The 25,559-nt window shown below is 37.8% G+C and overlaps 1 protein-coding gene across 2 annotated transcripts in view; it reads right to left on the bottom strand.

The window, feature by feature from the left end:
- Positions 1 to 25,559, bottom strand: part of LARS (leucyl-tRNA synthetase) — a 54,909-nt gene extending 29,350 nt beyond the window's left edge. Inside the window, exons 1-13 of one of the 2 annotated variants that reach the window (XM_006086398.3) lie at positions 25,419 to 25,559; positions 14,093 to 14,211; positions 11,910 to 11,997; positions 11,432 to 11,512; positions 8,721 to 8,858; positions 7,052 to 7,213; positions 5,902 to 6,014; positions 5,244 to 5,307; positions 4,389 to 4,456; positions 4,060 to 4,285; positions 2,772 to 2,859; positions 2,614 to 2,690; positions 438 to 491 (exon numbers count right to left, since the gene is read on the bottom strand). In XM_006086398.3, the coding sequence (XP_006086460.1) occupies positions 438 to 491; positions 2,614 to 2,690; positions 2,772 to 2,859; positions 4,060 to 4,285; positions 4,389 to 4,456; positions 5,244 to 5,307; positions 5,902 to 6,014; positions 7,052 to 7,213; positions 8,721 to 8,858; positions 11,432 to 11,512; positions 11,910 to 11,997; positions 14,093 to 14,211; positions 25,419 to 25,424 (1,284 nt within the window). In that variant the 5' untranslated portion in view covers positions 25,425 to 25,559. Of the gene's footprint in view, positions 1 to 437; positions 492 to 2,613; positions 2,691 to 2,771; positions 2,860 to 4,059; positions 4,286 to 4,388; positions 4,457 to 5,243; positions 5,308 to 5,901; positions 6,015 to 7,051; positions 7,216 to 8,720; positions 8,859 to 11,431; positions 11,513 to 11,909; positions 11,998 to 14,092; positions 14,212 to 25,418 lie in introns of those variants that run through there. The other variant, XM_023752003.1, reaches the window with a different exon arrangement.

The following is a 25,559-nucleotide window of genomic DNA, read 5'->3' as shown; positions in this document are numbered from 1 at the left end:
GAAAACAACTGAATTTTTGGAGGGTCTTGTTTTGTTTTCTAATAAGTCTTCTGGATTTGTCATGAAAGTTACTTGCTAGTACCTTAAATGTTTTTTCTTCTGCAAGCACTAATGTGAAAACATAAACATTTATGAGTAATATGGCAAAATGTTGTCCTCAGAAGCCTAGACATTGGCCAAACTAGCAAAATAAGCTACTATAAAATTGGTGATGCTAAAAAGCCATTTGTTTGTTCCTGAATTTCAGGTGCTAATACTTAGTTAGTTTTTCTTTCACTCTTACCTGCCACAGCAGACATCAAGTTAAAATAAACTCTCAAGTAAACCCCCTTATTTCCATACTCCAATAATTAATTTTGTTACAAAAAAAAGTTAGCTCTTTTTTTTTCTCTGATAAAGATATGGATATGAATATACAGAATAATCTATGTACTCACTGGCTCAAATGGCAAGACCATGTCATCTCTAATTCCATACTTTGCTCGTAAAGCCTACAAAAAAATGTTAAAGTTAACATTAATGATCAACACTTTATTAGTATAATAATTGAGAAAAGAAACCTCTAAACTTTTTTTGAGCTATTATTTCTTCTCCTTTCCATACAGAGCAATGTTTTTATCTTTACCACATATCTCAAGAAGGGATCTATGACTTTTAAAAACTCAACAGTTTAAGTTATAATGAATAGCTTAAATTATGAAACTGTATAGCCAAAAGCAAAAACTGACACACACACCCCCACTTAAATGGGTTCGTATTCTAGGTTGCAATGAAAATGTGACTATCAGAAAACTTTTCAAAAGTTTAATGAAATCCACCACATCAACCAATTAAAAAAGAAAATTCCATATGATCATATCAACAAATGGAAAAAAAAAGCATTTGACAAAACCCAGCACCCATTCATGATAAAAACTCTCAGTAAACTAGAATAAAGAGGTGCTTGCTCAGCTTCATAAAGACTATAAAAACCTACAACTGCCCAACTGGCGAGGCTCAGTAGTTAGTTGAGCGTTGACCTATGAACCAGGAGGTCACAGTTCAATTCCTGGTCAGGGCACATGCCTGGGTTGCAGGCTCCATTGCCAATGTAGGGCATGCAGGAGGCAGCCAATCAATGATTCTCTCTCATCACTGATGTTTCTATCTCTCTCTCCTCCTTCCTTCCTCTCTGAAATCAATAAAAATATATTTTAAAAATTAAAAAAAAAACCTACAGTTACCATCATAATGATGAGAAACTCGAAGCTTTCCCACTAATATTAGGTAAATGCAAGGATGTCTCCTTTTCCCACTCCTTTTTTTTTATTGTTGACCATATTACAGATGTTCCCCAGCCCCCTCCCCACAGTCCCCTCTTCCTAGTCCAAAGGTTTATTGCACATATAATACATGTTCCCTTCTTTTGCTCTTTAAATTAACAAGTTCAAATTTTTAAAAAGCAGTTTTATTCAGTTCATTAACTTACTTGTTAATGGCTACTAAATGCCAGGTGAGCAAAACAGATGTGAACGAACCTCTTTTTCCTTAACTGTGCATATGTTAATGTGACTTACCATGTTTCCATAGAAAGAAGACTAGTTTAGAGAGCAAATATTCAACTAAGTTACTAGTTGCTTGAGCTTAAAGTGAACTTTAAAAAGGTTTTTCTTTCAATTATGGTTGACATGCAATATTATATTAGTTCCAGGTATACAATGTAGTGGAGTGGTTAGACAGTTATGTGTTATGAAGTGACCACCCTGATAAGTCTGGTACCCATGTGACACCATACATAGCTAAAATGAAGGTATTTAAGAACACAAATGAGAATTTGTTTTACCTTTACTGTCATTTTTCTCGATAACCAAGAATTGGTTATATGTCTTTTAAGCAACTTACACATTTTGGATGGTAATAAAAGCCAGAACTTATATAGTACTTACAAATTAACTTATTTAAAACTCAAAATAAACTAAAGAAGTAGGCATTATTTTCCCCATTTTACAGATAACAAAATTAAGGCACTAAGACATTAAGTAATTTGCCCAAGATCTGCCAGTTACCCAGCAAGTGACAGAACTGAGATTCAAACTAGGCAACTTGGCTCTAGGAGGGAGAGAGATGAATAGGAAAAGTACAGAGAACTTTTAAGGAGTGAAAATGTTCTGTATGATAATGATGGATATATATAATTACTGTATACATTTGTCCAAACCCCCAGAATGTACAGCACCAAGATTAAACCCTAAGGTACACTATGGTCTTTGGGTGACTATGATGTGGTTCATCTTGGTAAAAAAAGTACCTTTCTGGTGAGTGATGTTGATAATGGGGAGGCTAAACATGTGCTGCGGTAGGGGGTATAAGGAAAAATCTCCGTACCTTCCTCTCACTTTTGTTGTAAACCTAAAACTGCTCTAAAAAAATAAAGTCTTTAAAGAAATATATTACGATACATTATATTCAATATTCAAACCACAGGAAAATATATAAACATCAGGAAATAGATTAGAGATTGCAGTTCAAAGTGACATGCAATAGCTTTTTAGCCTAATCTCATAGAGAAGTTCAGCGGTACCTAACCAATTAGATGAAGAAGGGGGAACAAGAATGTGAAACTCAGATACTCACCTGCTTTTTCTTCAAGTCTCTGAGAGCAGCAAAATCATCGGGGGAGTCAGAAGGAACACTTGTGACCACACCAGTGCCTGATAAAACAAAGTGTGGAACTGATTAATACAGCCAGATGTGGTTACCATAGTATTTCTATAAAGAAATAAACTCTTTACCTTTATCCTCCTTAATGGTGAGCATTGGGAGAACATAGATCACCTTGTAAGATGTTAAAGGTGCAGAAAGTGATGCTCCAAGAATTTCCTGTGTAAGAAAAAGATCAGCATAAAAGGTGAAGAAACTTAACCAATAAAATTGAAAACAATGCTATTTTAAGCCCAAGAAGCTAGTAATCAAAAATATATGAAATAAAACAAAACTCATTCTTTTTTTACCAACTAGACCAAAAATAACTATAAATACCGATTAAGGTTGTAAGGAAATTAGTACACTGACACAGTGCTTTTGACATTGCACTCCTTGAGGAAAGCGACATAGGAATCCATGGCAGGAGCCACAAAAATGTTCACACAAGACCCAGCGATCCAATACTATGAATTTACCTCAAAGTTAAAAAAAAAAAAAAAAAGAAAAAATGTTTTCCTCTGAGAAGTCTGCCCAATGCTGTGTTAACCTTGGAACAAATAAAACTTTATATAATAGAAAAATTATTTAATAAAATATAAGACTTCACAAAGCTAGAATAGTGTATAACCATTTTAAATGATAATGGGAACACCAATTGAATTAAAAAGATATATCTAGTTTCTCTTTTTTTAAAAATCAGAAAATCCAACAAGATTGGACCCATACACAATAAACGGCTTGTAGCTGCTTGTTTAGCTAAGGAATGAACTTTTCAATTCCATACAGTTCCCACCCATCCCACTTTATTCATAGAGATAAGCTGCTTTTACAGAATTTACAGTGATGAAGGTTGAAAGCTATTTTTAAATTTATACCACATTTTCCTCACTCCAGAATCTGCTCAAATTAACATGGAAAGAAGTTGTATTAGAGACAGTTAAAAGTTTGTGTTATTAATACTGTTCCCAAAAACTGCTCAGACAGAATTCCAGCATCAGGTACTAATGAGATATAAACACTGCTTGGAACAGAAAAATACAGGAAACAATCCAAATATCCATTACAGAGAATGGTTAACTATACTGTGGTACAGCCAGACAGGAATACCTTTGCAGGAAGGGAGTGAGTACTGACTGTGAAATGGACATAAGAGAACCTTCTGGAAAACTGGAATGTTTTATATTTCAATTTGGGCAATCCTTACATGAGTGTATACACATATGAAAATGCACCAAAAAAATACACACCATTTATATATTTGATGATATGTATGCCTCAATTAAAAAGTCTTGTTTAATATTTTTTTCTCATGCTTCACTGTTGAAATTTTACCTCTAAATTCATGCACTAAAATAAACAGTCTGCTACCCAACTTACCTCTCCCATTAATTCCTTAACAACAGGCACCACGCCACTGTCTTTGGTAAAGCCCTGGAATGACATATTCCTGGCAGCTCTTTGGGCGCAAATGAATATATCACCATTCTTTGTCTCAAACCCAATGTACTTCATATCAGGGCGAACCCAACAGTTTGTCTGTCCAAACATGGTCTCAGGTCTGAGAGTAGCAGCTACCAAAAAGATATTTTTCCCTTTCAGGCCACTAAAAAAAAAAAAGATACATTAAAGAAAAAAAAAAGTTGTGGATTTTATCACAAGTATCTGATATTCAAAAAGCTGAAACAATAACTGTTTGGCAAACCTACCTTAATTTGGATGGGTATGGCTCAAGCACTTTCAACTTGATTAAAGTATATTCCTGAGGTCCAACACCCTAAACAAATAAAACAAAAATGGAGGGGGGAAAAGATTTGGATTAACATCATAATTAAAGGCTGATTTTGAAAAGCAGTCACTAGACCAGCGTTCGCTAACCAGTGGTCCGCGAGGTCCGAAAGGTTGGCGACTGCTGCACCAGACTACAAATGTGTTCAAAAGTGGTAATAAACAATGACACACGAATTGGGATTCCTAAGTTCGGATCCTGACATTGTTGGTTTACTATGCCAAGGCTTTAGACAAACCACTTACCCTTGCTTCACTCAAGTATTACAAAAAATAATGTCACTAATGTGTCCTACAGGCATGTAGGGTGAACTGACGTCATATAAGCAAGTAGGCACACAGCCAAAGCAAGTGTAAATGGAATCTGTGTACATCAGTCAGCCACGTATCTCATTACCTTTCCCCATGCCCTTGTTTCAGAGCAGAGCATTCTCCAGGCAGTGCTTCTCAAACATTCGCATGCATATGACTCACACTGAGAGTCTGTTAAAAGACAGATTCCTGGGCCCATCCCCAGAGTTTGTAATTTAGCAATTTTGGGGTGAGGCTCAAAATTCCTTTTCTATCACAAGCTGATGCAGCTGGCCCAGGACCACTCTTGGAGTAGCAAGGTCCTAGACAAGATTCAGGCACCTAGAATGACATTCTGTCTCCCTCTTCACAGCCCCCAGAGTATCACAACTATAGATCTCAGCACTGGAATAAAGTTACTTTTTAGGTTTCTGATCTATTTCTTAAACTCTATGACCATATGAAGAATTATCACAAATAAGTACCTCTCCAGTTTGTCTGTCATGATCCATACAAGGCTGTCCATCTTTTGGAGAATAAATGGTATACCTAAAAAATAAGCAAGTGACAAGTATTGCTATAATATACAAGTTTTAGCCTAAATATTTAGTGTTGCTCCAACAATATTTCTTCTAACTAAAACTTCTAACTGAGCAAATGTCTACATCTATTAATTATGCTTTTATGGTAGTTCTATTGTCAATCTAGTTATTTAATGAAAGATCTCTGCCTTCATCAAAAAAATATTAAACATTTAAATTCACTTATGAAATGCAAATAGCTTTTAATTAACTCACATAATCAAGGAAGAATCCTAAACAATTTATAGAACAAAAGAATAAACTAAAACACAAATGCAATTATTATTTTTCTGTTTGGCTGGGAATACTGAACAGAATCTTTTGTGAGATCATAAAAGCCAACACTCCCATTCTCCCTGGTTCTAGTTGTCATAAACAATAAGCAGCTCAGAGAAATTAAGACACTGGCAAGACAAAAACAAACCAAAGGACACAAGAGAACAAAAAGAAAGAAAACATAAAAAAACAAAGGTAATAGAGAAAAGTGGGCTATGGGGCACCGAATTACAATGCAAGAATTATATGATTTTTGCTTTTTTATACTGAGGGACAACAAACTCACCGTTTTCCAAATTTAATTCTGTTTCTTTCTCTTAATGTTAAAAACTGCCACCTGACAAACGAATCATAGTAAGGATTAACATCAGTGGTGATGAAGGAACGACGCCAGTCTACCTACAGAAGGAGAAAGGAAAAGGTAATTTTTGAGAGTTCTGTCTCTATGAATGAGAATTCCTATGAATCAATTATTTACTCTTCAACTCTATTTTCCAACTAAGAATTATATCAAATTTTAAAAACAAAATTGTTAAGTTCCACCTATTAAATATATATCACAATTATTACATTAATTTTTGTTTAATATGTGTACTTTTAAACACACACATTTATACATTAAACATACAAGAATTATAATAAATTAAAAAAGGAACACTTAGCCCTAGCCGGCTTGGCTCAGTGGATAGAGCGTCAGCTGCGGACTGAAGGGTTCCAGGTTCGATTCCAGCCAAGGGCACATGCCTGGGTTGCGGGCTTGGTCCCCAGTGGGGGGAGTGCAGGAGGCAGCCGATCAATGATTCTCTCCTATCATGGATGTTTCTCTCTCTCTCTCTCCTTCTCCCTTCCTCTCTGAAATCAATAAATATATATTTTTTTAAAAAAGGAACACTTGGCTTGGCTCAGTGGATAGAGCGTCAGCCTGCGGACTGAAGGGTCCCAGGTTCGATTCCGGTCAAGGGCATGTACCTTGGTTGCGGGCACATCCCCAGTGGGCGGTGTGCAGGAGGCAGCTGATCGATGTTTCTCTCTCATTGATGTTTCTAACTCTCTATCCCTCTCCCTTCCTTTCTGTAAAAAACCAATAAAATATATTTTAAAAAATAAAAATAAAAATAAATAAAAAAGGAACACTTAAATAACACCTTTAAGTGTTCCTAAATATTCAAATTAAACTTTGGCTCCTTCATATTCTTTCAATAGAATTCCTTTCTACTAAATCCTAACATATTGATATATATTCCAATACAACAAATATTAAAATACTTTATTGCTCGCATAGAGGCCCATTAGGTTCTAAATTGACATAGAGTACTGATTCATCAGAGGAATTTAGGTGAAACATATTCTAAATTAAGTAGTCCAAATCTCATGTAATCACATAAATATAAACATGTTCTTCATATTTTCTTCAGCTACGGAGGTGATAGGCATACCTTCAAACCCATTCTCTTCAGATCTTGAATAGCCAGTGGTGGGAAATAATCAAGCCAATGTTCTGCTTCAGAAAATTTGGCTATTTCTTCATCAGCCAGACCGAGAGATTTCATAATGCCCCACTGGTATTTAGAAGATCCAGCTTTAGCAGCAGCTTTACTCTGGAAATAACCAGCAAAAACACATTCCATCAAAGAACAACCAACAACTTGTTAATAAATTCTAGGATCAAATTACCATTTGGTAATTTTTAAAGTGCAAAACAATGCTGTTGATATGTCGGAACCACGAAGAACTATCATCACAAACATAAGATGTCAACACCAAACCTTCTCTATTTCCCTCTCCCAATACCACATACATCTTTTTTTAGCTATGACAGCTTAGATCACACTCACAAGAGTTTACTATTTTCCAATCTTTACCAACATCAAAAAGGCAACCAAAAGCCAGGGGTTGGAAATAGGCAAAGAAGTTAAACTATAAAAAGGTAGGACCAGGAATTGGGAGGGGATGGAACTGCTCCAAATGGTGTGACAGTGGTGGAAACAGAGCTCCATGCATCTGTCAAACCAACACAACTACACAGCACAAAGGGTGTGTGTTTCTTTAAATGTCCATCTTTAAGATCATTTTATCATGCCCTTTAGTTAGTAAAAAGTTCATTTTAATTTCTGACTAATATTCGGTCTCCACATGGCTTTTCTTTTATATCCTTAGTTATAGAACTTCTGTTCAGCAAGTCTAAAGAATGCTCTCAAGGGTGGTGGATATATAATTTAGTTATAATTTTGATGTGGTCATGGGAGGATGCAAGCATAGCATTTACCTACTCCGCCATCTTGACCAGAAGTCCAAGAGTGAATTAAAAAAAAAAATCAGAATGTTGGAGGAACCCAGGATGGAATGCAGAGTATAACAAATATATCTAATTACATTATAAACGTATGACATAACCACTCAAAAGGGAATGGGGAAAAAAAGAGCTATGGAAGTAACTTTGAAAAACAGTGTGTTGCGCTGGATAGTGTTGCTCAGTGGTTGGAGCATCAGCCCTAGTACCAAAGGATCTTGGGTTCGATTCCCAGTCCAGGGCATGTACCTGGGTTACAGGTTCAATCCCCAGCCCCATTCAGGGTGGGATGCGACTAATAATGTGCCTCTTTCATATCAATGTCTCGCTCGCTCTCTCTCTCTCTCTCCCTCCCTCCCTCCCTCCCTTTCCCCCCTCCCTTTTACTCTCTCTAAAAATCAATGGAAAAAATATCCTCAAATGAGGATTAACCAAAAAAATTTTTTTTAATTAAAAAAAAAGAAAACCAGTGTGTTATCTAAAAGACAAAAAGAATTATATACAAACACCTTAAGTTAGTAAAATTATTTCTCCCAGGATTATAGGTTAACAATTCTGAAACTAGTGGTACACTAGGACTGAGCAAAAAATAATAAATATTCTGCAAATAATGAGTCAGGTTTCTCATTGTTGAAGAAAAAAGTCACAAAAAAGAAAAGGGAGGACAGAATGAGTCCCATGGTGCTATAATGGAGCCAGGGTATCATGAACTTTCTAAAAATATATATACTGCGCTAGTACTTGGAATGAATATACAAATCAGACAAACATCAATATAAAACTTGAACCAAAATAAGTATCATCAACCACCAAACCTTTTTTCCTTTAGCTTTATCCTTAATTATTGCATCTTCTGTTTTAGCATTGACTTCTTCCTCTTCCTCTTCTTCATCTGGAAAATCAGGGGGGCAACCATAGAGCTCTATTTCTCTTTTCAACTTATCAGCACAGGCCTAAGCAAACACAACATTAGAGACAGTGAAGTTCAGAATTCAAGGTAGAAATAATCTGGGGGGTTTTCTTCTATGGCCCACTAAAATTGACTCTAAAATTTTCTGCAATATATCTATATATATAAGTGGATCAAAACAGAAAACCCAAATGATACAAAATTCCCCAATTTATAAATTAGTATTACTTCCTTTACTCAGCAAGCATTTATTTAACACCTCAAGTACTTAATGTAGTATACTACATGTTAGGCATTCGAAGTACAGGGATATGTAAGATATGATGTGTAATTATTTTGAATAACAACATGATTAATAGCATTTCTCAATTTAATGATTGTCATATATACTCATTAGTTATCATCCCAGCAGGTATGAAGTTAGAAAAGAGACAGAGAGATTAAGTGATTTATCCAAACTTATAAAGCTACTAAGCTGCAAAGCTAACACATGAATCTGGGCTTCCCACCCCAGTTCTCCTCAATTATACCATAAGGAGTTCAGTGTCAAACACAAAGATGACTCCAAGTAGATAGTGTTAAAGTTATAAAAAAATACAAATATAGAATTGTGAATTTTAAAAAGGGAATTCACTCTTTTATGCGGAAGAATTTCAGTTAATAAATGAGAAAAGAATGGGTTATTGAGAAGCGGATATTTAAAGGCTCTCAAAGCATTACTTGCCCCCTCACCCACAGATTACTTTTAATTAAAAAGGGGAAAAGTCATCTTTAGGATGAAGAAATCTGACAGGTATTAACTTAATGTCACTAAAATGGGACAAACTGCCTTTTGATGTGATACAATGGAAAGTTTACACCTCACCAGTGTAGTATTTGGGTCAAAATATTTAACCCAAATCTAATCATGAAAAACAATAAAAATTAAAAAAAAAATTTCCCCCGTGGCCAGTTTGGCTCAATGGATAGAGCATCGGCCTGAGGACTGAAGGGTCCCTGGTTCAATTCCGGTAAAGGGCACATGCCTGGGTTGTGGGCTCAATCCCCAGTAGGGGGTGTGCTAGAGGCAGCCGATCAATGATTCTCATCATTGATGTTTCTGTCTCTCTCTCCCTCTCCATTCCTCCCTGAAATCAATAAAAATATATTAAAAAACAAAAACAAAAAACTCAGATTATGGGATATTCTGTAAAATAACTGGCCTAGATTCTTCAAAGACATCAATGCTGTAACAAACTAAAGAGAATTGATCATGAAATGCACTGTGTGATCCATAAAATAAAAAGTAAAAATAGCCACAAAGAACATTTTGAGACAATTAGAGACATACAACTATAGATTAGATCACGATGATAATATGACATCAATGTTAAATTTCTCCAAGAGGATGTTACTGTGGTAAAGTAGAGGAATGCTCTTATTTTAAAAGATTATGCTGAAGTATTCAGGGGTGACATGTCATGATGCCTGCAACTTACTTACTTTCAAAGAATTCATAGAAAAGGCAAAAAAAAGCATACATGTACTGTGTGTGTGTTGAGAGACAGAACTAAATTATGGAAAGTATTAAGACTTGCCCTAGCTGGTTTTGCTCAGTGGATAGAACATCGGCCTGCAGTTGGAAGGGTCCCAGGTTCAAGGGCATATGCCCGGGTTGTGGGCTCTATCCCCAGTAGGGGGCATGCAGGAGGCAACCGATCAATGATTCTCTCTCATCATTGATGTTTCTATCTCTCTGTCCCTCTCCCTTCCTCTCTGAAATCAATAAAAATATTTTTTTTTAAAAAAAGGAAATGCTGCCCTAACCGGTTTGGCTCAGTGGATAGAGCGTCGGCCTGAGGACTCAAGGGTCCCGGGTTCGATTCTGGTCAAGGGCACATGCCCAGGTTGCGGGCTTGATCCCCAGTAGGGGGCATGCAGGAAGCAGCCAGTCAATGATTCTCTCTCATCATTGATGTTTCTCTCTCCCTCTCCCTTCCTCTCTGAAATCAATAAAAATATTTAAAGAAAAAAAAAAAGACTTGGCAACTATAAGTGAAGGCTGTATGGGTGTTCACTGTACTATGCTTTTACTTTTTCTGTAGGTTTGATGTTTTTCAAAATAAAAGGTTGAAGAATAAAAAAAAATCTGAGTTAAATTTTCCAACCCTACAACATTTGGGAATCCTTTCAACTCTAGTTTTCTGGCCCATTCTTTATTGAGAATTATTTCTAGTATAAACTTATGACAAATGAAGACATTTGAAAAAATGATCAAAATAGGGTAGAAGTGTTTATTACTTTGTGCCAACATCCTAGATGTGTCATGAATGCTCAAAACACTGCGCATTTTACTTGGTAGTAGTTATAATATAATTCTAAAACAGAAATATGAGTGTATAGGATGATCAAACAATATCAAAAATTACTTAGAAATCACAAACCTTAATGTGTGCCTTTTATTTAAGGACTTCTTGAACTGTTTTTTTTAATGTAATTTTCACTATAATAAATTCATTTCAAAAAAACACTGTAATAGAGCAGTATTTTTTTAATCCCTTTTCAAGCTATTGAACTAGATATTTCTATTTGCTCTAAGCCAAAAAGGGTAGAAACCAATCCCAAAAGCAATCTTACCTTAATAGGCATTCCAGTACAGTGTAAACCAAAGGGGAACAGACAAATGTTTCCTTTCAATCTCTGGTACCCTACTGCAAACTATAGGAAGAAAATTAAATTTAAATTACAAATTTAAATGCCAGGCGAACAGAAAATGCTGACTTTTCACAAAGAGCATCAGTTCAGTTTTCCTCTTCACATCCTCCTTTAACACACCAGCTATATTGTATAATCATCCCAAAGTTTTAACCCACCTTTTTGTGTCTTTTCACCAACCTAGAAATTACTTGTGAACATACATACCTAGACCACTGCACACATAATATATAAAAATTAAATATAAAAAAAACTAAATTACTTAAATATAAAAAAAATATGCTTAAAATTAAGGAAGTCTAAGTTCCCTTACCAGGAAATAAATTCTATAAATATCATTTTCAAATTAGTATTTATTAAAGACCCAGCAGCCCATTATATTAAACAGAGGAAGCTTTACCTCACATTTCGATAAAGAAAATGTGTGTCCCAAATGAAGGCGCCCGTTCATGTATGGATATGGGAAGGTGACAAAGTACTTGCCCTTGCTGCAAAACAATCATATGAAAAAGGAAATACAGACAAGAAAATGTTAGATTCCTTTTACAAGGAAGGAGTATGGTGAAGGGAATGCTTGTGTTCAAACTTTAGTTATTTAAAATTAAATTTATAAATCCCCAAGTTAAAAGATCTCTAAAATTAAAACTTACTTTTGAAAGAATAAAACATTTGTAGGTGGCTATTGAGAAATAAATATACTGCGCTGGCCAGGTAGCTCAGTTGGTTAGAGCGTCATCCGATACACCAAGGTTTCAGGTGGGATCCCCAGTCAGGGCACATAGAAGAATCAACCATAAATAAGTGGAACAACAAATCGATGTTTCTCTTTCTCTCTTCCTCTCTCTCTCTTAAATAATTTTTCAAAGAAATAAATATACTTGTAGGTTTAACTTAAGCAAAAATGCTTTATAAAGATAAAATACTAAATATTAAATTTTTTAAGACTTAGGGATCTGAATACATTTAATGTTTTACTGATTAAGTTAAATTTGTTTTTACAAGATATATAAAGCAATTCAAAGTCCTCAGGTAAAATAGAACATCCTCAATATTGCATGATATGTTGTAAATTCATTTAAAAAGCACCTTTTAAAGCTAACATTTACTATGCTATATTCTTTTTTCAAGTGTTATCTAACATACATAAGTTATGAAGCACAATAAAATGAACACTTATAAACCACCGTCCAACTTTTGAACCCACTTAAGCTCCCTTTGTGTTCCTCCCCACTTCTCACCAGAGATAACCATGATCTTGAAATTCACTTTTTCATTTCCTTGTTTTAAAATAGTTTGTACCTAAGTCTGTGCCTTTAAACAATGTGTCAGTTAGTTTCACTCATATTTTTGAATAGTTTGTACCTAAGTCTGTATCTAAGTCTGTGCCCTTAAACTTTGTATTATTTACAAAACATGAGTTTTGAAGTTTGTACCTAAGTCTGTGCCCTTAAACAACGTATCACTTCGTTTCCCTTACTAGTGAGCTTTATAAAAAATGGCGTATTTTACATAGACTTCTGCAATTTGCTTTTTTCCACTCAATGTGCTATGTCTAAGTTCCTTCAGCATTCCTGCACATAGCTGTAGTTCATTTTCTTTCACTGAACATAGCAGCTTTGTCAGTTCACTTTGGATTACTTAAATTACCTTAAAGTTGACCAAAATCCTAGAACCAAATAGAAACTTCAAATGATAAAGTATAACACCAGAGACTTCATATTACAGCAAACTCTTTTTCTCTTAAAAAAAAAAAAAAGACTTGCCCGGCTGGCGTGGCTCAGTGGTTGAGCATCGACTATGAACCAGGAGGTGACAGTTTGATTCCTGGTCAGGGCACATGCCTGGGTTGCAGGCTCCATTGCCAATGAGGGACATGCAGAAGGCAGCCAATCGATGATTCTCATCATTAATGTTTCTCTCTCTCTTTCCCTTTCCCTTCCTCTCTGAAATCAATAAAAATATATTTTAAAAAAACACACAAACACTTCTGATAGAGTGTAGCTTAATAGAAAGGAGGACAGACTTTGGAATCAGAAAGTCCTGAATAGAAGTCCAGGCCTGAAATTGAGATGCATCTTATAATTGACACATATATTTACTGTAATACTATTTGGGGACAGTTATTTTGTTTTTATTTTTCCTCAATGTCACATCATTATCTATGGTTTGTCTTATTATCAGTGATTATTAACATCAAGGCAGTCCAGTATTTATGAAATAAGATCTTCTAATACAGAAACCTTTCAAATTTTATATTTTGCATCTGTGAAGATAATTATCACTACAATATGAACCTCTCTAATAGAAGGATTTCCTTTTACCAGTCAGCAAAGATAAAACTTCAAAACATCCCCTTTGGTTTGAACATGAAAAACTAGTTTTTGAAAAACTCTTCATGTAGAAAAAAATCCTTTAAGGAAGAAGATCCTACTTTTAAATGCAGGAAATGGAAGTCACCTTCTTCAGTCCACCTCAGACATTCTAAACACACTCTGCCCACTGTTTTCCACAGAGCAGTTCCTGTACTACAAAGACAATTGGTTTCAAAACACAATGTGCGGAACTTCACCAACTATTACTCACCTAGTCTGCTTCTCTGAATTAGATGCATTGACCTCAAATACTTTCTCGGTGTCCCATTTCTGTTGGATTTCTTTCTCAATCTTCTTCAAGAAGTCCACTTTGGCTGTTCCCTTTCTTTCCTATTAGACACAAAAGAGATAGGATAACCCACTCTGTACTTCAACAGGCTTGCTTTAAAAAAAAAAAAAAGGGTTCACACAGAACTGAGCTGTTTACTGACAGATCAATTTTTCCATGGTTATCTTCAAACTTAAATGAACCAGATAGAAAATTAGGGTTGACACGACCTGTATACCTCAAACGTCAAAGGAGTGGTTAAAGAATTACTCAAAAGGCTTTGAAATACTTTTCAAAAATTAGGTACTGTAACAAAACACTGTTGTCAAATGTTCCTATTCATAAAATACATAAATGCAGGGGTGGGCAAAAGTAGGTTTACAGTTGTTCATATGGAAAATGATACTCTAATTAATAAGTAATAATAAGTGGAGTAGGACACACTTAGGAAATAGGCAGGGTGAAATCTGGATACCAATGGACCATACACAAATCTAGGTCTGTTTTGAAAACTTAATGTATTTTCTGGTATAAAATTATCTGAATTGAAATTAGATTTTCTTCCCCCTCCTACCTGCTAACAATTCCAGATTCTGTAGCATTTTCAAATGAGGAAATACCTGGGTTCTACTCATACTTCTATAGCCCACTAGACAGGTGACCTTGCCAAGCCGCCTGGTCTCCTTTGATGGTGCCCTCCGCCTGTCCCTTCTACCCAACAATTTAAAAAGCACTTCCTATTCATATCACAGATACACCGGATTCTTACAACTGTTTTTCTAAAAAAAAAAAAAAAGTGAAGTATTATACAAAGGAATTCCAGGCAATAAAAAAAGTACCATTATCTCTCCAATAACTATGTTAAGTAGACCTTGTAAACTAGTAGTATTAAAATTAGGTAAGATTCAGTACAAAGATAGCATAAAAAATGTGTCACCTCTATTTTACTATTTTCTTTTTTTTTTCTTTTTTTTTTAAATATATTTTATTGATTTTTTACAGAGAGGAAGGGAGAGGGATAGAGAGTTAGAAACATCGATGAGAGAGAAACATCGATCAGCTGCCTCCTGCACACCCCCTACTGGGGATGTGCCCGCAACCAAGGTACATGCCCTTGACCAGAATCGAACCCGGGACCCTTGAGTCCCCAGGCCGACACTCTATCCATTGAGCCAAACCAGTTAGGGCATATTTTTACTATTTTCAATTTTCTCTATTTTAAATTATTTTTAAGCAAGTGCAAGAGAAGTACAAGCAATAGAAAGATGAAATGTCAGCTTATAAGGAAGAGATAAAATGTGGATTAAAAGAACCCTGTCATGTCCTAGCTGGTTTGACTCAGTGGATACAGCATCGGCCTGTGCACTGAAGGGTCCCTGGTTCAATTCCGGTCAAGGGCACATGCCCAGGTTGCAGACTCAATCCCCAGTAGGGGGCGTGCAGAAGGCAGCCAGTCAATAATTCTCTCTCATCATTGATGTTTATCTCTCTCCCTCTCCCTTCATCTCTGAAATCAGTAAAAATGTATTTTTTTAAAAGAACCCTGTCACAAAGGCAAAGAGGAAATGAGAAAGATTTCCATAATTTGAAAAGTCATGGACATATAACAAGTTTATCTAGGAACCAAAGGAAAATGACATTTTTTGTTTCTATAAATCCTGACCAGATCATAATTGCTGCGACTGGAACCACATCTTATCAACACACAAATCTGACCAAGTCAATCCGACCTTTAGAGGTTCTCTATGCTCTCAGGATAAAGTCCATCCCTACTCTTAAATCTGGCTTTCAAGGCCCTGCTTGCTCATATCTGCCAGGCCTCTCCCACCTCCCCTCTCTCCATGCTTCCATCTTCACAGGCCTATTAAGCCATCTGCATTTTCCCAAATATGCCAAGGTCCCTCTCTCACCCCTAGGCCTGTGTTCAAACTATTCCTCTGCCCTCATACCCTGCCAATCAATCTCTTTGCCTGGCCATGTCAACCCTCTAGGTCTCAGCTAATCGCCTGCCTGGATTCTCCATTGAGAAGTCATTCTGAATATGGTCCTACCCACCAATATTTCCCCTGTGACAGCCCTAATCACATAGCGATGTCAGGATCTGGACATCTTTCCCACAGGACTGTAAGCTTGTTCTTGGTGGGGACTATGTCTTGTTTCTCATTTTATCTTCAATGTCTAGCTTATAGCAGGCTCTCAAATATTTGTTGAATATATAAAGATTTTTAAAGAGAAGCAAATAACACATTGCCTGGTTTTACATAATGTGGACATAAAAAAAAAATAGATGGACGAGGAACTGGGTTGCATATTTGAATCAGGGTGCTAAGCAATTTGGACTCTTTGCCAAGAATTTCCATAAAATACTGTGGTTACAGAAAGTATTTCCTTTTCCAAGAAAAAATAAGGCACTTTCTCATTTCCTGCTACTAAACACCTTCATTTAGACCTCAGATCCTTTTTTGCCCCTTCTTACTGCAAAACCCTCTTAACAAGTAACCTGCCTCCAGTCTCTATTCCAATATATGCTAAACCCTGTCATCAATTCTAATATACAAAAACTACCATTTTAAAATGAGCTATGGCAGACCCTGGCCAGGGCGCTCAGTTGGTTAGAGCATCATTCAGATATGCCAAGGCTGTGGGTTTGATAACCAGTCAGGGCACATACAAAATAAGCGAAATAACAAATTGATCTCTCTCCCTCTCCCTCTCAAATCAATTTTTTTTTAAATATATTTTATTGAGTTTTTACAGAGAAGAAGGGAGAGAGATAGAGAGTTAGAAACATCGATGAGAGAGAAACATCGATCAGCTGCCTCCTGCACACCCACCACTAGGGATGTGCCCGCAACCCAGGTACATGCCCTTGACCGGAATCGAACCTGGGACCCTTCAGTCCGCAGGCCGACGCTCTATCCACTGAGCCAAACCGGTTTCGGCTCAAATCAATTTTTAAAAACATTTTTAAATGAGCTATGGCAGAGAGAGTAGGTAGCCTATGCAATATATGTTCCTTCCCTTTCTCGCTCAGCAACAAAAACCCAGTCTTATGCAGGGTGGTGCAGCAGAAGTGGTTAAGTGTCCTCTGCTGGTTAAATGGTTAAGTGTCCTTTCCAGACAAATTCGAAGTTAGATGGAGCTATGTGACTAGGTTCTGGCAAAAGTGTTTTGGGGAGAAAAAAGTAAGTCACTTCTACCCGGGCCTTAAAACAGCCTGTATAACTAACTCTTAGTAGCCGACTTAACCTGCAGGTAGAGTAGGCGCAGTGCTGAGGGCCCACTTACTTTTAGGGACTCACAAAAATATTTTCTTTTAAAATCAAGAAAAAAATAGCCCCAGCCGGCTTGGCTCAGTGGACAGAGTGTCAGCCTGTGGACTGAAGGGTCTCGGGTTCGATTCTGGTCAAGGGCACATGCCCTGGTTGTGGGCTTGATCCCCGATAGGGGGCGTGCAGGAGGCAGCCAATCAATGATTTTCTCTCATCATTGATATTTCTATCTCTCCCTCTCCCTTCCTCTCTGAAATCAATAAAAATATATTTTAAAAAAATAAACTTTTAGGTTTAAGAAAAAACTTTAATATATAACATTAGTATATTTGTCTTTATGCCAAAATAGTTGTAAAACGTAATTTTAATATTTTTTACAGGGAAAGGAGCCCACAAAGCCGAAAGTATCTAGGGCCTCATGAAGCCTAGCTGTACCTTCTACTCTAGGGGCATGGGTTAGAGGAAATCCCACTGTGTTCTTACTAAATTCCTCTTTACCTTAACCAACTTGAGTTCACTTCCATTGAATGCCACCAAATGATCCTATAGACATTCACCCAGGGAGGCTATGAACTCCTGGCAGGCAGCAACTTTTAGATCTACTTACTCAGCACCAAATACAATGCCACAGACACAGAAGTTACATGACAAATATTTTTTGCTTAAAGATAACTATGAAAGCAATAGTTAGAACTATGTTTCTAAAGAACATGAAAGCAATAGTCCTCACAAAATACTTAGAACTATGTTTCTTTCATGTAGAAAGCATGCTAGGTGCACAAAGCTCTTCTTTGAGGTTTCTGCTTCTCAGAAAAATTTGTTCCTCAATCTCAAAGGTTGATTGTAATGAAATCTGATATTGGCCCCAGCACCAACTTGTATAAACTTGAGGAAGTCACTTGATCAATCCAAACCTCAATTTCTTCACTGGTTATTCCACTAGGCAATTGGTTGTTTTAATTAGTTAAAAGGTTATTTAACTAGATGGATGCTCCTAAACTTTGGCACTATTGATATTTTGGGCAAAATTCTTTGTTCACAGGGGCTGCCCTGTGCACTGTAGGATGTTTATGAGCATCTCTGGCTTCTACCCACTAGATACCAGTAGCACAACCCCCTCAACTGTGACAACCAAGAGTCTCCAGACCAAACGTTTTCTGGGAGATAAAATCACCCCTAGTAAAGAAACACTAAACTAGATAATAAACTTTTTCCTATATTCATATTATTCTGCAGTTCTTAAAACACTTTTATGAACACTGGTTTATTTGATGTTAACAACCTAACAAGTGGGCAGACCAGCGATTACCATTTCAAAGATAATGAATCGAAAGCTCCGATCATCATGCTGGTAAATGGTCTAGTTGGAGTCATCTTCTGACTCCTCTTTTGCTTTCTCTTGGAACCGACCACATCTTAGCTCCACCACTTACTAGCTGTAGAACCCTGGACAAGTTCCTTAATCTTTTTAAGCCTGCATTTCTCTATCTATAAAATAAAGATAATAATTATACCTACCTTGTATTATTATTATGAGAATTAAAAGAGAAAATACACACAAAGGACTTACCATAGTGCTGGACCCATGGCAAATGCTCAAAAATGTTTATTATCACAGACAACTAGACATCATGTACTTTTTATTAGGTTTGAAAAAGGCATTGTGGTTATGTTTTAAGAGAACTTATCATTATGTATTTTTTAAACTTATTAAAATATGTATAAATGAAATGATTCAATGCCTGAAATTAGCTTAAAATCCTGAGGGGGTGAGGGGTGAAGGTGAAAGATATATGAAACAAGATTGGCTGTGCGCTGCCAATTTTTGAAGTTGTGTCAGGGTACACAGTAGTACACAATACTATTATCTCTACTTTGTTAACTATTTAAATTTTCCAAATGAAAAAGTTTAAAAGTAAATTTTTTTAAGTTGGCTACTATCATTATTACAATACACCCTCAGGTCCCTAGACTGATATACTGTGCAACTCAAAGAGATTAAAACTGTCCAAAGCTCTATAAAATAAAAAGTATATTGTTTGCTCTTTACAAACTAAATTATAAAATAAAGACTAATGTTCTATCCGTGCTATTTCATGTTTACTGTCTTGCACAATTTACTACTGGTAAGGTTTTCTTTAGAAAAAAAAACTTTCCTAATGAGAGGGTGTTTGCAAAAAAATTCCCCAATTAGTTTACAGTTAGGAATAATACAATGATTAAGAATGGATCAGAAAAGGACCAAATGATCTCAGGTCCCACCTCTACCTCTTAGTAGATATGATGCCTTATTTTCCCCATCAGTAAAATGAGGATAATAACGGCACCTACTTTTATAGGGTTGTGTTGATGAAAAATTAAGTAAAACACTAATGCCTGGCACAGAATAAGCAATCAATACATTTTAGCTATTGTTATTGTAACTTGTTCTTTCTTTTTTTTTTTAAATATATTTTATTGATTTTTTACAGAGAGGAAGGGAGAGGGATAGAGAGTTAGAAACATCGATGAGAGCGAAACATCGATCAGCTGCCTCCTGCACACTCCCTACTGGGTATGTGCCCAGTAGGGAGTGTGCATGCCCTTGACCGGAATCGAACCCAGGACCCTTGAGTCAGCAGGCCGACGCTCTATCCACTGAGCCAAACTGGTTAGGGCAACTTGTTCTTTCTTAAAGGGATCTCTTATTGGATTCTCCCAATAAAACTAATCAATATCATGATAGTGAAAAAGATGAGTATTTTTCAAAGGCCAAGAAGTGAATAAAGTGAAACAATAATATCTGCCATAAGTAGTGCCAGTTTCCTTATATAAGACTTTAAAAGAAGGGAAAAAATGTAGTAAGGTTTTATAATATTGAAAAGCCATTCCTATTAACACCAACTAAAAAAAAAAAAAAGGACCTACAAATTCCACTGGTTAAGAACCACCAATGTGAGGTGGGGTTGGCAAGGCATTGAGCAGCCTGGAACAAAAGAAAAACGTTATACCGAGAACCAGAAGGCCTGGGTTTTCCGGGAAAGCATAGTGATTGGGAAAGGAGTCAATCTGTTCAAGTTTTAATCCACTTTCATCATGTACTAGCTATGTTGGTTAAATTCTCTAACTGTGGGTTTCTTCATTTGTAAACTGCAGATAATAAGAATACCTACCTCAAATAGATTAGTGTGAAGATTCTATGAGATAATGCAAGTATAACGCTAAACATCAAGCATAACACCTAAAAAAATGTTAGTTATTGAGATTATTGGTCATAACTGCTAGAATTCCAACTTAAATGATTCTTCAACCCCACTGAGAACTATGGATCCTAACCCTTTTTCACTAATCCTTAGGTCCCTCCCACCCCAGGTCTTCACGTCTATCCTTTAAGTACATCTATGTAATCACTCCTTTGCCCTGTCATCATCATTCTTGCCTGGAAAACTCCAACCATCCTAGGCATGGCTCTGTTCCTTCACTCAGGCTGAAAATGGCAGGAGATAAACACTCAACCATACTGACTAGTCTCAACTTATTTTTTTTTCTTTTATTGATTGATGAGAGAGAGAGATGGGGGGGGAGGAAGTGGGGGGGGGGGAAGAGAAAGAGGAAATGGGGGGAGAGAGAGAGAGGAAGTGGGGGGAGAGAGAGAGGAAGTGGGGGGAGAGAGAGAGGAAGTGGGGGGGAGAGGAAGTGGGAGGGAGAGGAAGTGGGGGGAGAGAGGAAGTGGGGGGGAAAGAGAGAGAGAGAAACATCAATCTGTTGTTCCACATATTTATCCGTTCATTGGTTGCTTCTTGTATGTGTCCTGACTGGGATCAACCCACAACCTTGGCGTATAGTGATGACACTCTAACAAACCCAGCTACCTGGCCAGGGCTGACTAGTCTCAATTTAAATTCATGACCCACTAACTTTAAGTTATGTCCAGCAATATACTATTTTCTGAAATCCAATTAGTTACTCCTTCTCCTAAACCAGTTCTTCTCAAACTTTTTTTTTTAATATATTTTATTGATTTTTTTTACAGAGAGGAAGGGAGAGGGATAGAGAGTTAGAAACATCGATGAGAGAGAATCATCGATCAGCTGCCTCCTACACATCTCCCACTGGGGATGTGCCCGCAACCCAGGTACATGCCCTTGACCGGAATCGAACCTGGGACCTTTCAGTCCGCAGGCCGATGCTCTATCCACTGAGCCCAACCGGTTTCGGCTCTTCTCAAACTTAAATGTACATACTGTCCAGTACGCTAGCCACTTGCCACACGTGACTGTAATTTTTAAATTCCATTAAAATTCAGTCCTTCCATTCATTGCACTAGCCACATTTCAAATGATAAATAGCCACATGTGGCCAGTGGCTACCAAATCTGACAGTGCAAAAGTTCTATTGACAGCTGTCCTAGACAATTGTTTCATACCTTCTACTCCCTCCTCAAACCCCCAACACGTCCTCTCCCATACTTATTTTTAGGTGATAATCTTGGCTCCTAATTCAATGAGAAAAGAGGAGTGAACAGGAAATCTCCACAGCCTCCCTCATCGCATCTACCAACCCACATGCATCTGTACCCATATATTCTGCCTTCTTTCCTGGTACTACAGATGAATGCGGTCCTATTTAACCTACCCACTGATGCACTTCATCTCATGCCCCCTGTTCTATTCAGGAGCATCACTCCAGCAATCATCTCTCTTATGTATCAATTTTCTCTTTCTACAGGATAATTCTCATGAGCATAGAAGCACTGTATAATTTCTCCTGTCTTAAAAAAAAAAAAAAAAAAGCCCTCTTTTAACCTTCATCTATTTCCACTTTCCTTTATAGACTTCCTCAAGAGTTTATCCACACACAATTTTTGGAGAAACCAAGATGGTGGCATAGGTAAACACTGGAAATTGCTGCCTCGTACAACCACTTCAAAACTACAACTAAAAGACAAAACATACATCATCCAGAACCACAGGAAGGCTGGCTGAGTGGAAATTCTTCAACTAGAAGGAAAGAGAAAAGTACACTGAGACTCAGAGGAGGTGCGGAAGTAAAGTGCAGAGGTACGTAGGCGCGGAAAGGGCTGGCAACTGAGGACGTGGTTGTCTTTTTCAATCGGGAGGGAGTCTCAAGCTCCTGACTGCTCTGAACTCCAGTTTCGGGCGAGTCTCTGGGGACCCAGACTCATACGGGGAGAAACTGGACTGTCTGGCATCGGTAGGAACTCGAGGTCGGCTTTCTCTCAGAGGTGCTTGCAGCAATTACCAGGACACTGAGACCCTGGACCTCTTAGAGCAGAACTGAGGATCAGCCATAGCTACTTGCTCCACCCTGTTGATTCCCTGAGACCCCGCCCCACCCAAGCTGTGCGCAGAGGCTTTTGCATATGAAAGGCCTGACCCTTTGCAATCTGAAAATTACCTAACAAACTGCAGCTGGGTCAGAGAGACCCAGAACTTCCAAAAGAAGGCCCGAAGCCCCACAGCAGCTTGCATTGCTTCACAGCTGGGCCTCATCTGGGCACCTCCAAAACCCAAACAAGGAAGAGGAATCTGCAGATCTCTCCATAGCTCCTGCTGGGTAGCCTCAGGCAGAGGCTAAATTAGCACCTCCTTAGAGATCCAAGCGACAGGGTACCCAGTGGTCAGAGTGGGACCATCCAGATTACAACTCCTCAGATCCATAAGGGACACACTCAGGGGGCAGACTCAGTGAGCACCAAAGCCCCACTGAAGCAAGCCTTGCCCCAGAAGGGTGTCTCCAGCACAGAAGTTCTCCCACTATAACCACAGCTGATTCTCACAGCCAATTGGCCTGGAGGTCAATTCCTCCCAGTGATAACTACAACAATCAAGGCTTAACTACAACAAAACTGTGCACCCAGCCCACAAAGGGGTGCACCAAGAGTGTCCACCTCAGGTAATTGGGACACTTAGCAGAGAAAGCCACTCTATCAACACAGCAAAGCATAAAAAATGTGGAGACAAAAACAGGTCACAAATGACAGAAATGGAGGAAAGCAAACTACAGGATATAAAGTTCAAAACCACACTTACAAGGTTTTTCAAGAATTTTCTAGAAACCGCTGATAAATTGAGTGAGTCCCTCAAGAAATCTAGTGAAACCCTCGAGGATATGAAAAAGGACCAACTAGAAATTAAGCATACACTGACTGAAATAAAGAATATTATACAGAGATCTGACAGCAGACTAGAGGATCGCAAGAATCAAGTCAAAGTTTTGAAATACAAAGAAGCAAAAAACACCCAACCAGAAAAACAAAAAGAAAAAAGAATCCAAAAATATGAAGATAGTGTAAGGAGCCTCTTGGACAACTTCAAGTGTACCAACATCTGAATTATGGGGGTGCCAGAAGAAGAGAGAGAGCAAGATATTGAAAACCTATTTGAAGAAATCATGACAGAAAATTTCCCCTACCTGGTGAAAGAAATAGACTTACAAGTCCAGGAAACACAGAGAACCCCAAACAAAAGGAATCCAAAGAGGACCACACCAAAACACATCATAATTAAAATGCCAAGAGCAAAAGACAAAGAGAGAATCTTAAAAGCAGCAAGAGAAAAAAAGTCAGTTACCTACAAGGGAGTACCCATACGACTGTCAGCTGATTTCTCAACAGAAACTATGCAGGCCAGAAGGGAGTGGCAAGAAATATTCAAAGTGATGAATAACAAGAACCTACAACCAAGATTACTTTACCCAGCAAAGCTATCATTCAGAATTGAAGGTCAGATAAAGAGCTTCACAGATAAGAAAAAGCTAAAGGAGTTCATCACCACCAAACCAATATTATATGAAATGCTGAAAGATATCCTTTAAGAAGAGGAAGAAGAAAAAGGTAAAGATATAAATTATGAACAACAAATACATATCTATCAACAAGTGGATCTAAAAATCAAGTGAATAAATAATCTGATGAACAGAATAAACTGGTGAATATAATAGAATCAGGGGCATAGAAAGGGAGTGGACTGACTATTCTCGGGGGGGAAAGGGGTGTGGGGGGTGCAGGAAGAGACTGGACAAAAATCTTGCACCTATGGATGAGGACAATGGGGGGGAGGGGGGCGGTAAGGGCAGAGGGTGGGGTGGGAACCGGGTGGAGGGGAGATATGGGGGGAAAAAAGAGGAACAACTGTAATAATCTGAACAATAAAGATTTAATTAAAAAAAAAAAGTTATCCACACTCATTATCTCCAGTCCTTCTCTGGACATTCTTTTTGGAACCCACTCTCCAAGCAGCAACCTACCAGGCCGTATTATGACCTACATCAACCCACTGATAAGCCTAGCCCCCTACACAAACACACATCCATCATCATCATTATCATCACCAATCATCTCCCCCTGGACCACTGTCCTTTAGACACACAATCCTTCTTGCTTTTCACGCTCATGGTTGCCTCTGCCTGGAAATCTTTTCCTTGACACATGTAGTTGCATGGCTTGCTCCCTACCTCCTTTTTGCCACAATGCCACCTTCTCAACAAAGCCTTTCTTGGTCAACTTTCTAACATTGCAACCCTCCTCCACCCATACTCCCTAGTCCCACTTCCAGCTCTAGTTTTTTCTTTAGCACTTATCAACACCTGAGATGTCACACCATGTGTTTTAGCAGGTAGCCCACACACATATAAGCAACACGAATGCAGTCATTTCTGTCTGTTTACCGGGATGCGCTCAATTTTTTGTTGAAAGGAGGAATCAATATTACAACCTCCTCTCTCCAAATCGGTTTTAGAAACTTAGGTGGAGTAATACACACGACATTAAATAGTCTGTAAAGTTAAAGACATCCCTGCCTCATCCGCTAACAAGAAAAGGCACATCCTCACAACAGCCACGCCTCAAGCTTTGAGGGCAAGTCTTTCCCTTTCTTTAGAATAAGGAATTTTTCCCTGCAGGACAGTGGCTACCACATGGAGCATCTAGTTTTTGCAAAACACACAGATCAGCCGGTTCTAGGGCCCAGCCGAGCTCTCTTCCCACAAAAACTCACCGCCATGGCGCTGCCCAGCCGACAGTGCAAACCCACGACCTCGGTGATCACCCTCAAAGGAGTAGTTACAACCTTTCACCCTTCCTACCGGGACACCCAAGCCTCTCAAGACACTGAAGCACACCACGCCTGCTGAGGCAA

This window comes from Myotis lucifugus, unplaced genomic scaffold, assembly GCF_000147115.1.
Source record: "Myotis lucifugus unplaced genomic scaffold, Myoluc2.0 scaffold_28, whole genome shotgun sequence".
Classification (NCBI taxonomy): Eukaryota; Metazoa; Chordata; class Mammalia; order Chiroptera; family Vespertilionidae; genus Myotis; species Myotis lucifugus.
The sequence above is the reverse complement of the archived record's forward strand: the minus strand, read 5'-3'. Positions and strand labels throughout refer to the sequence as shown.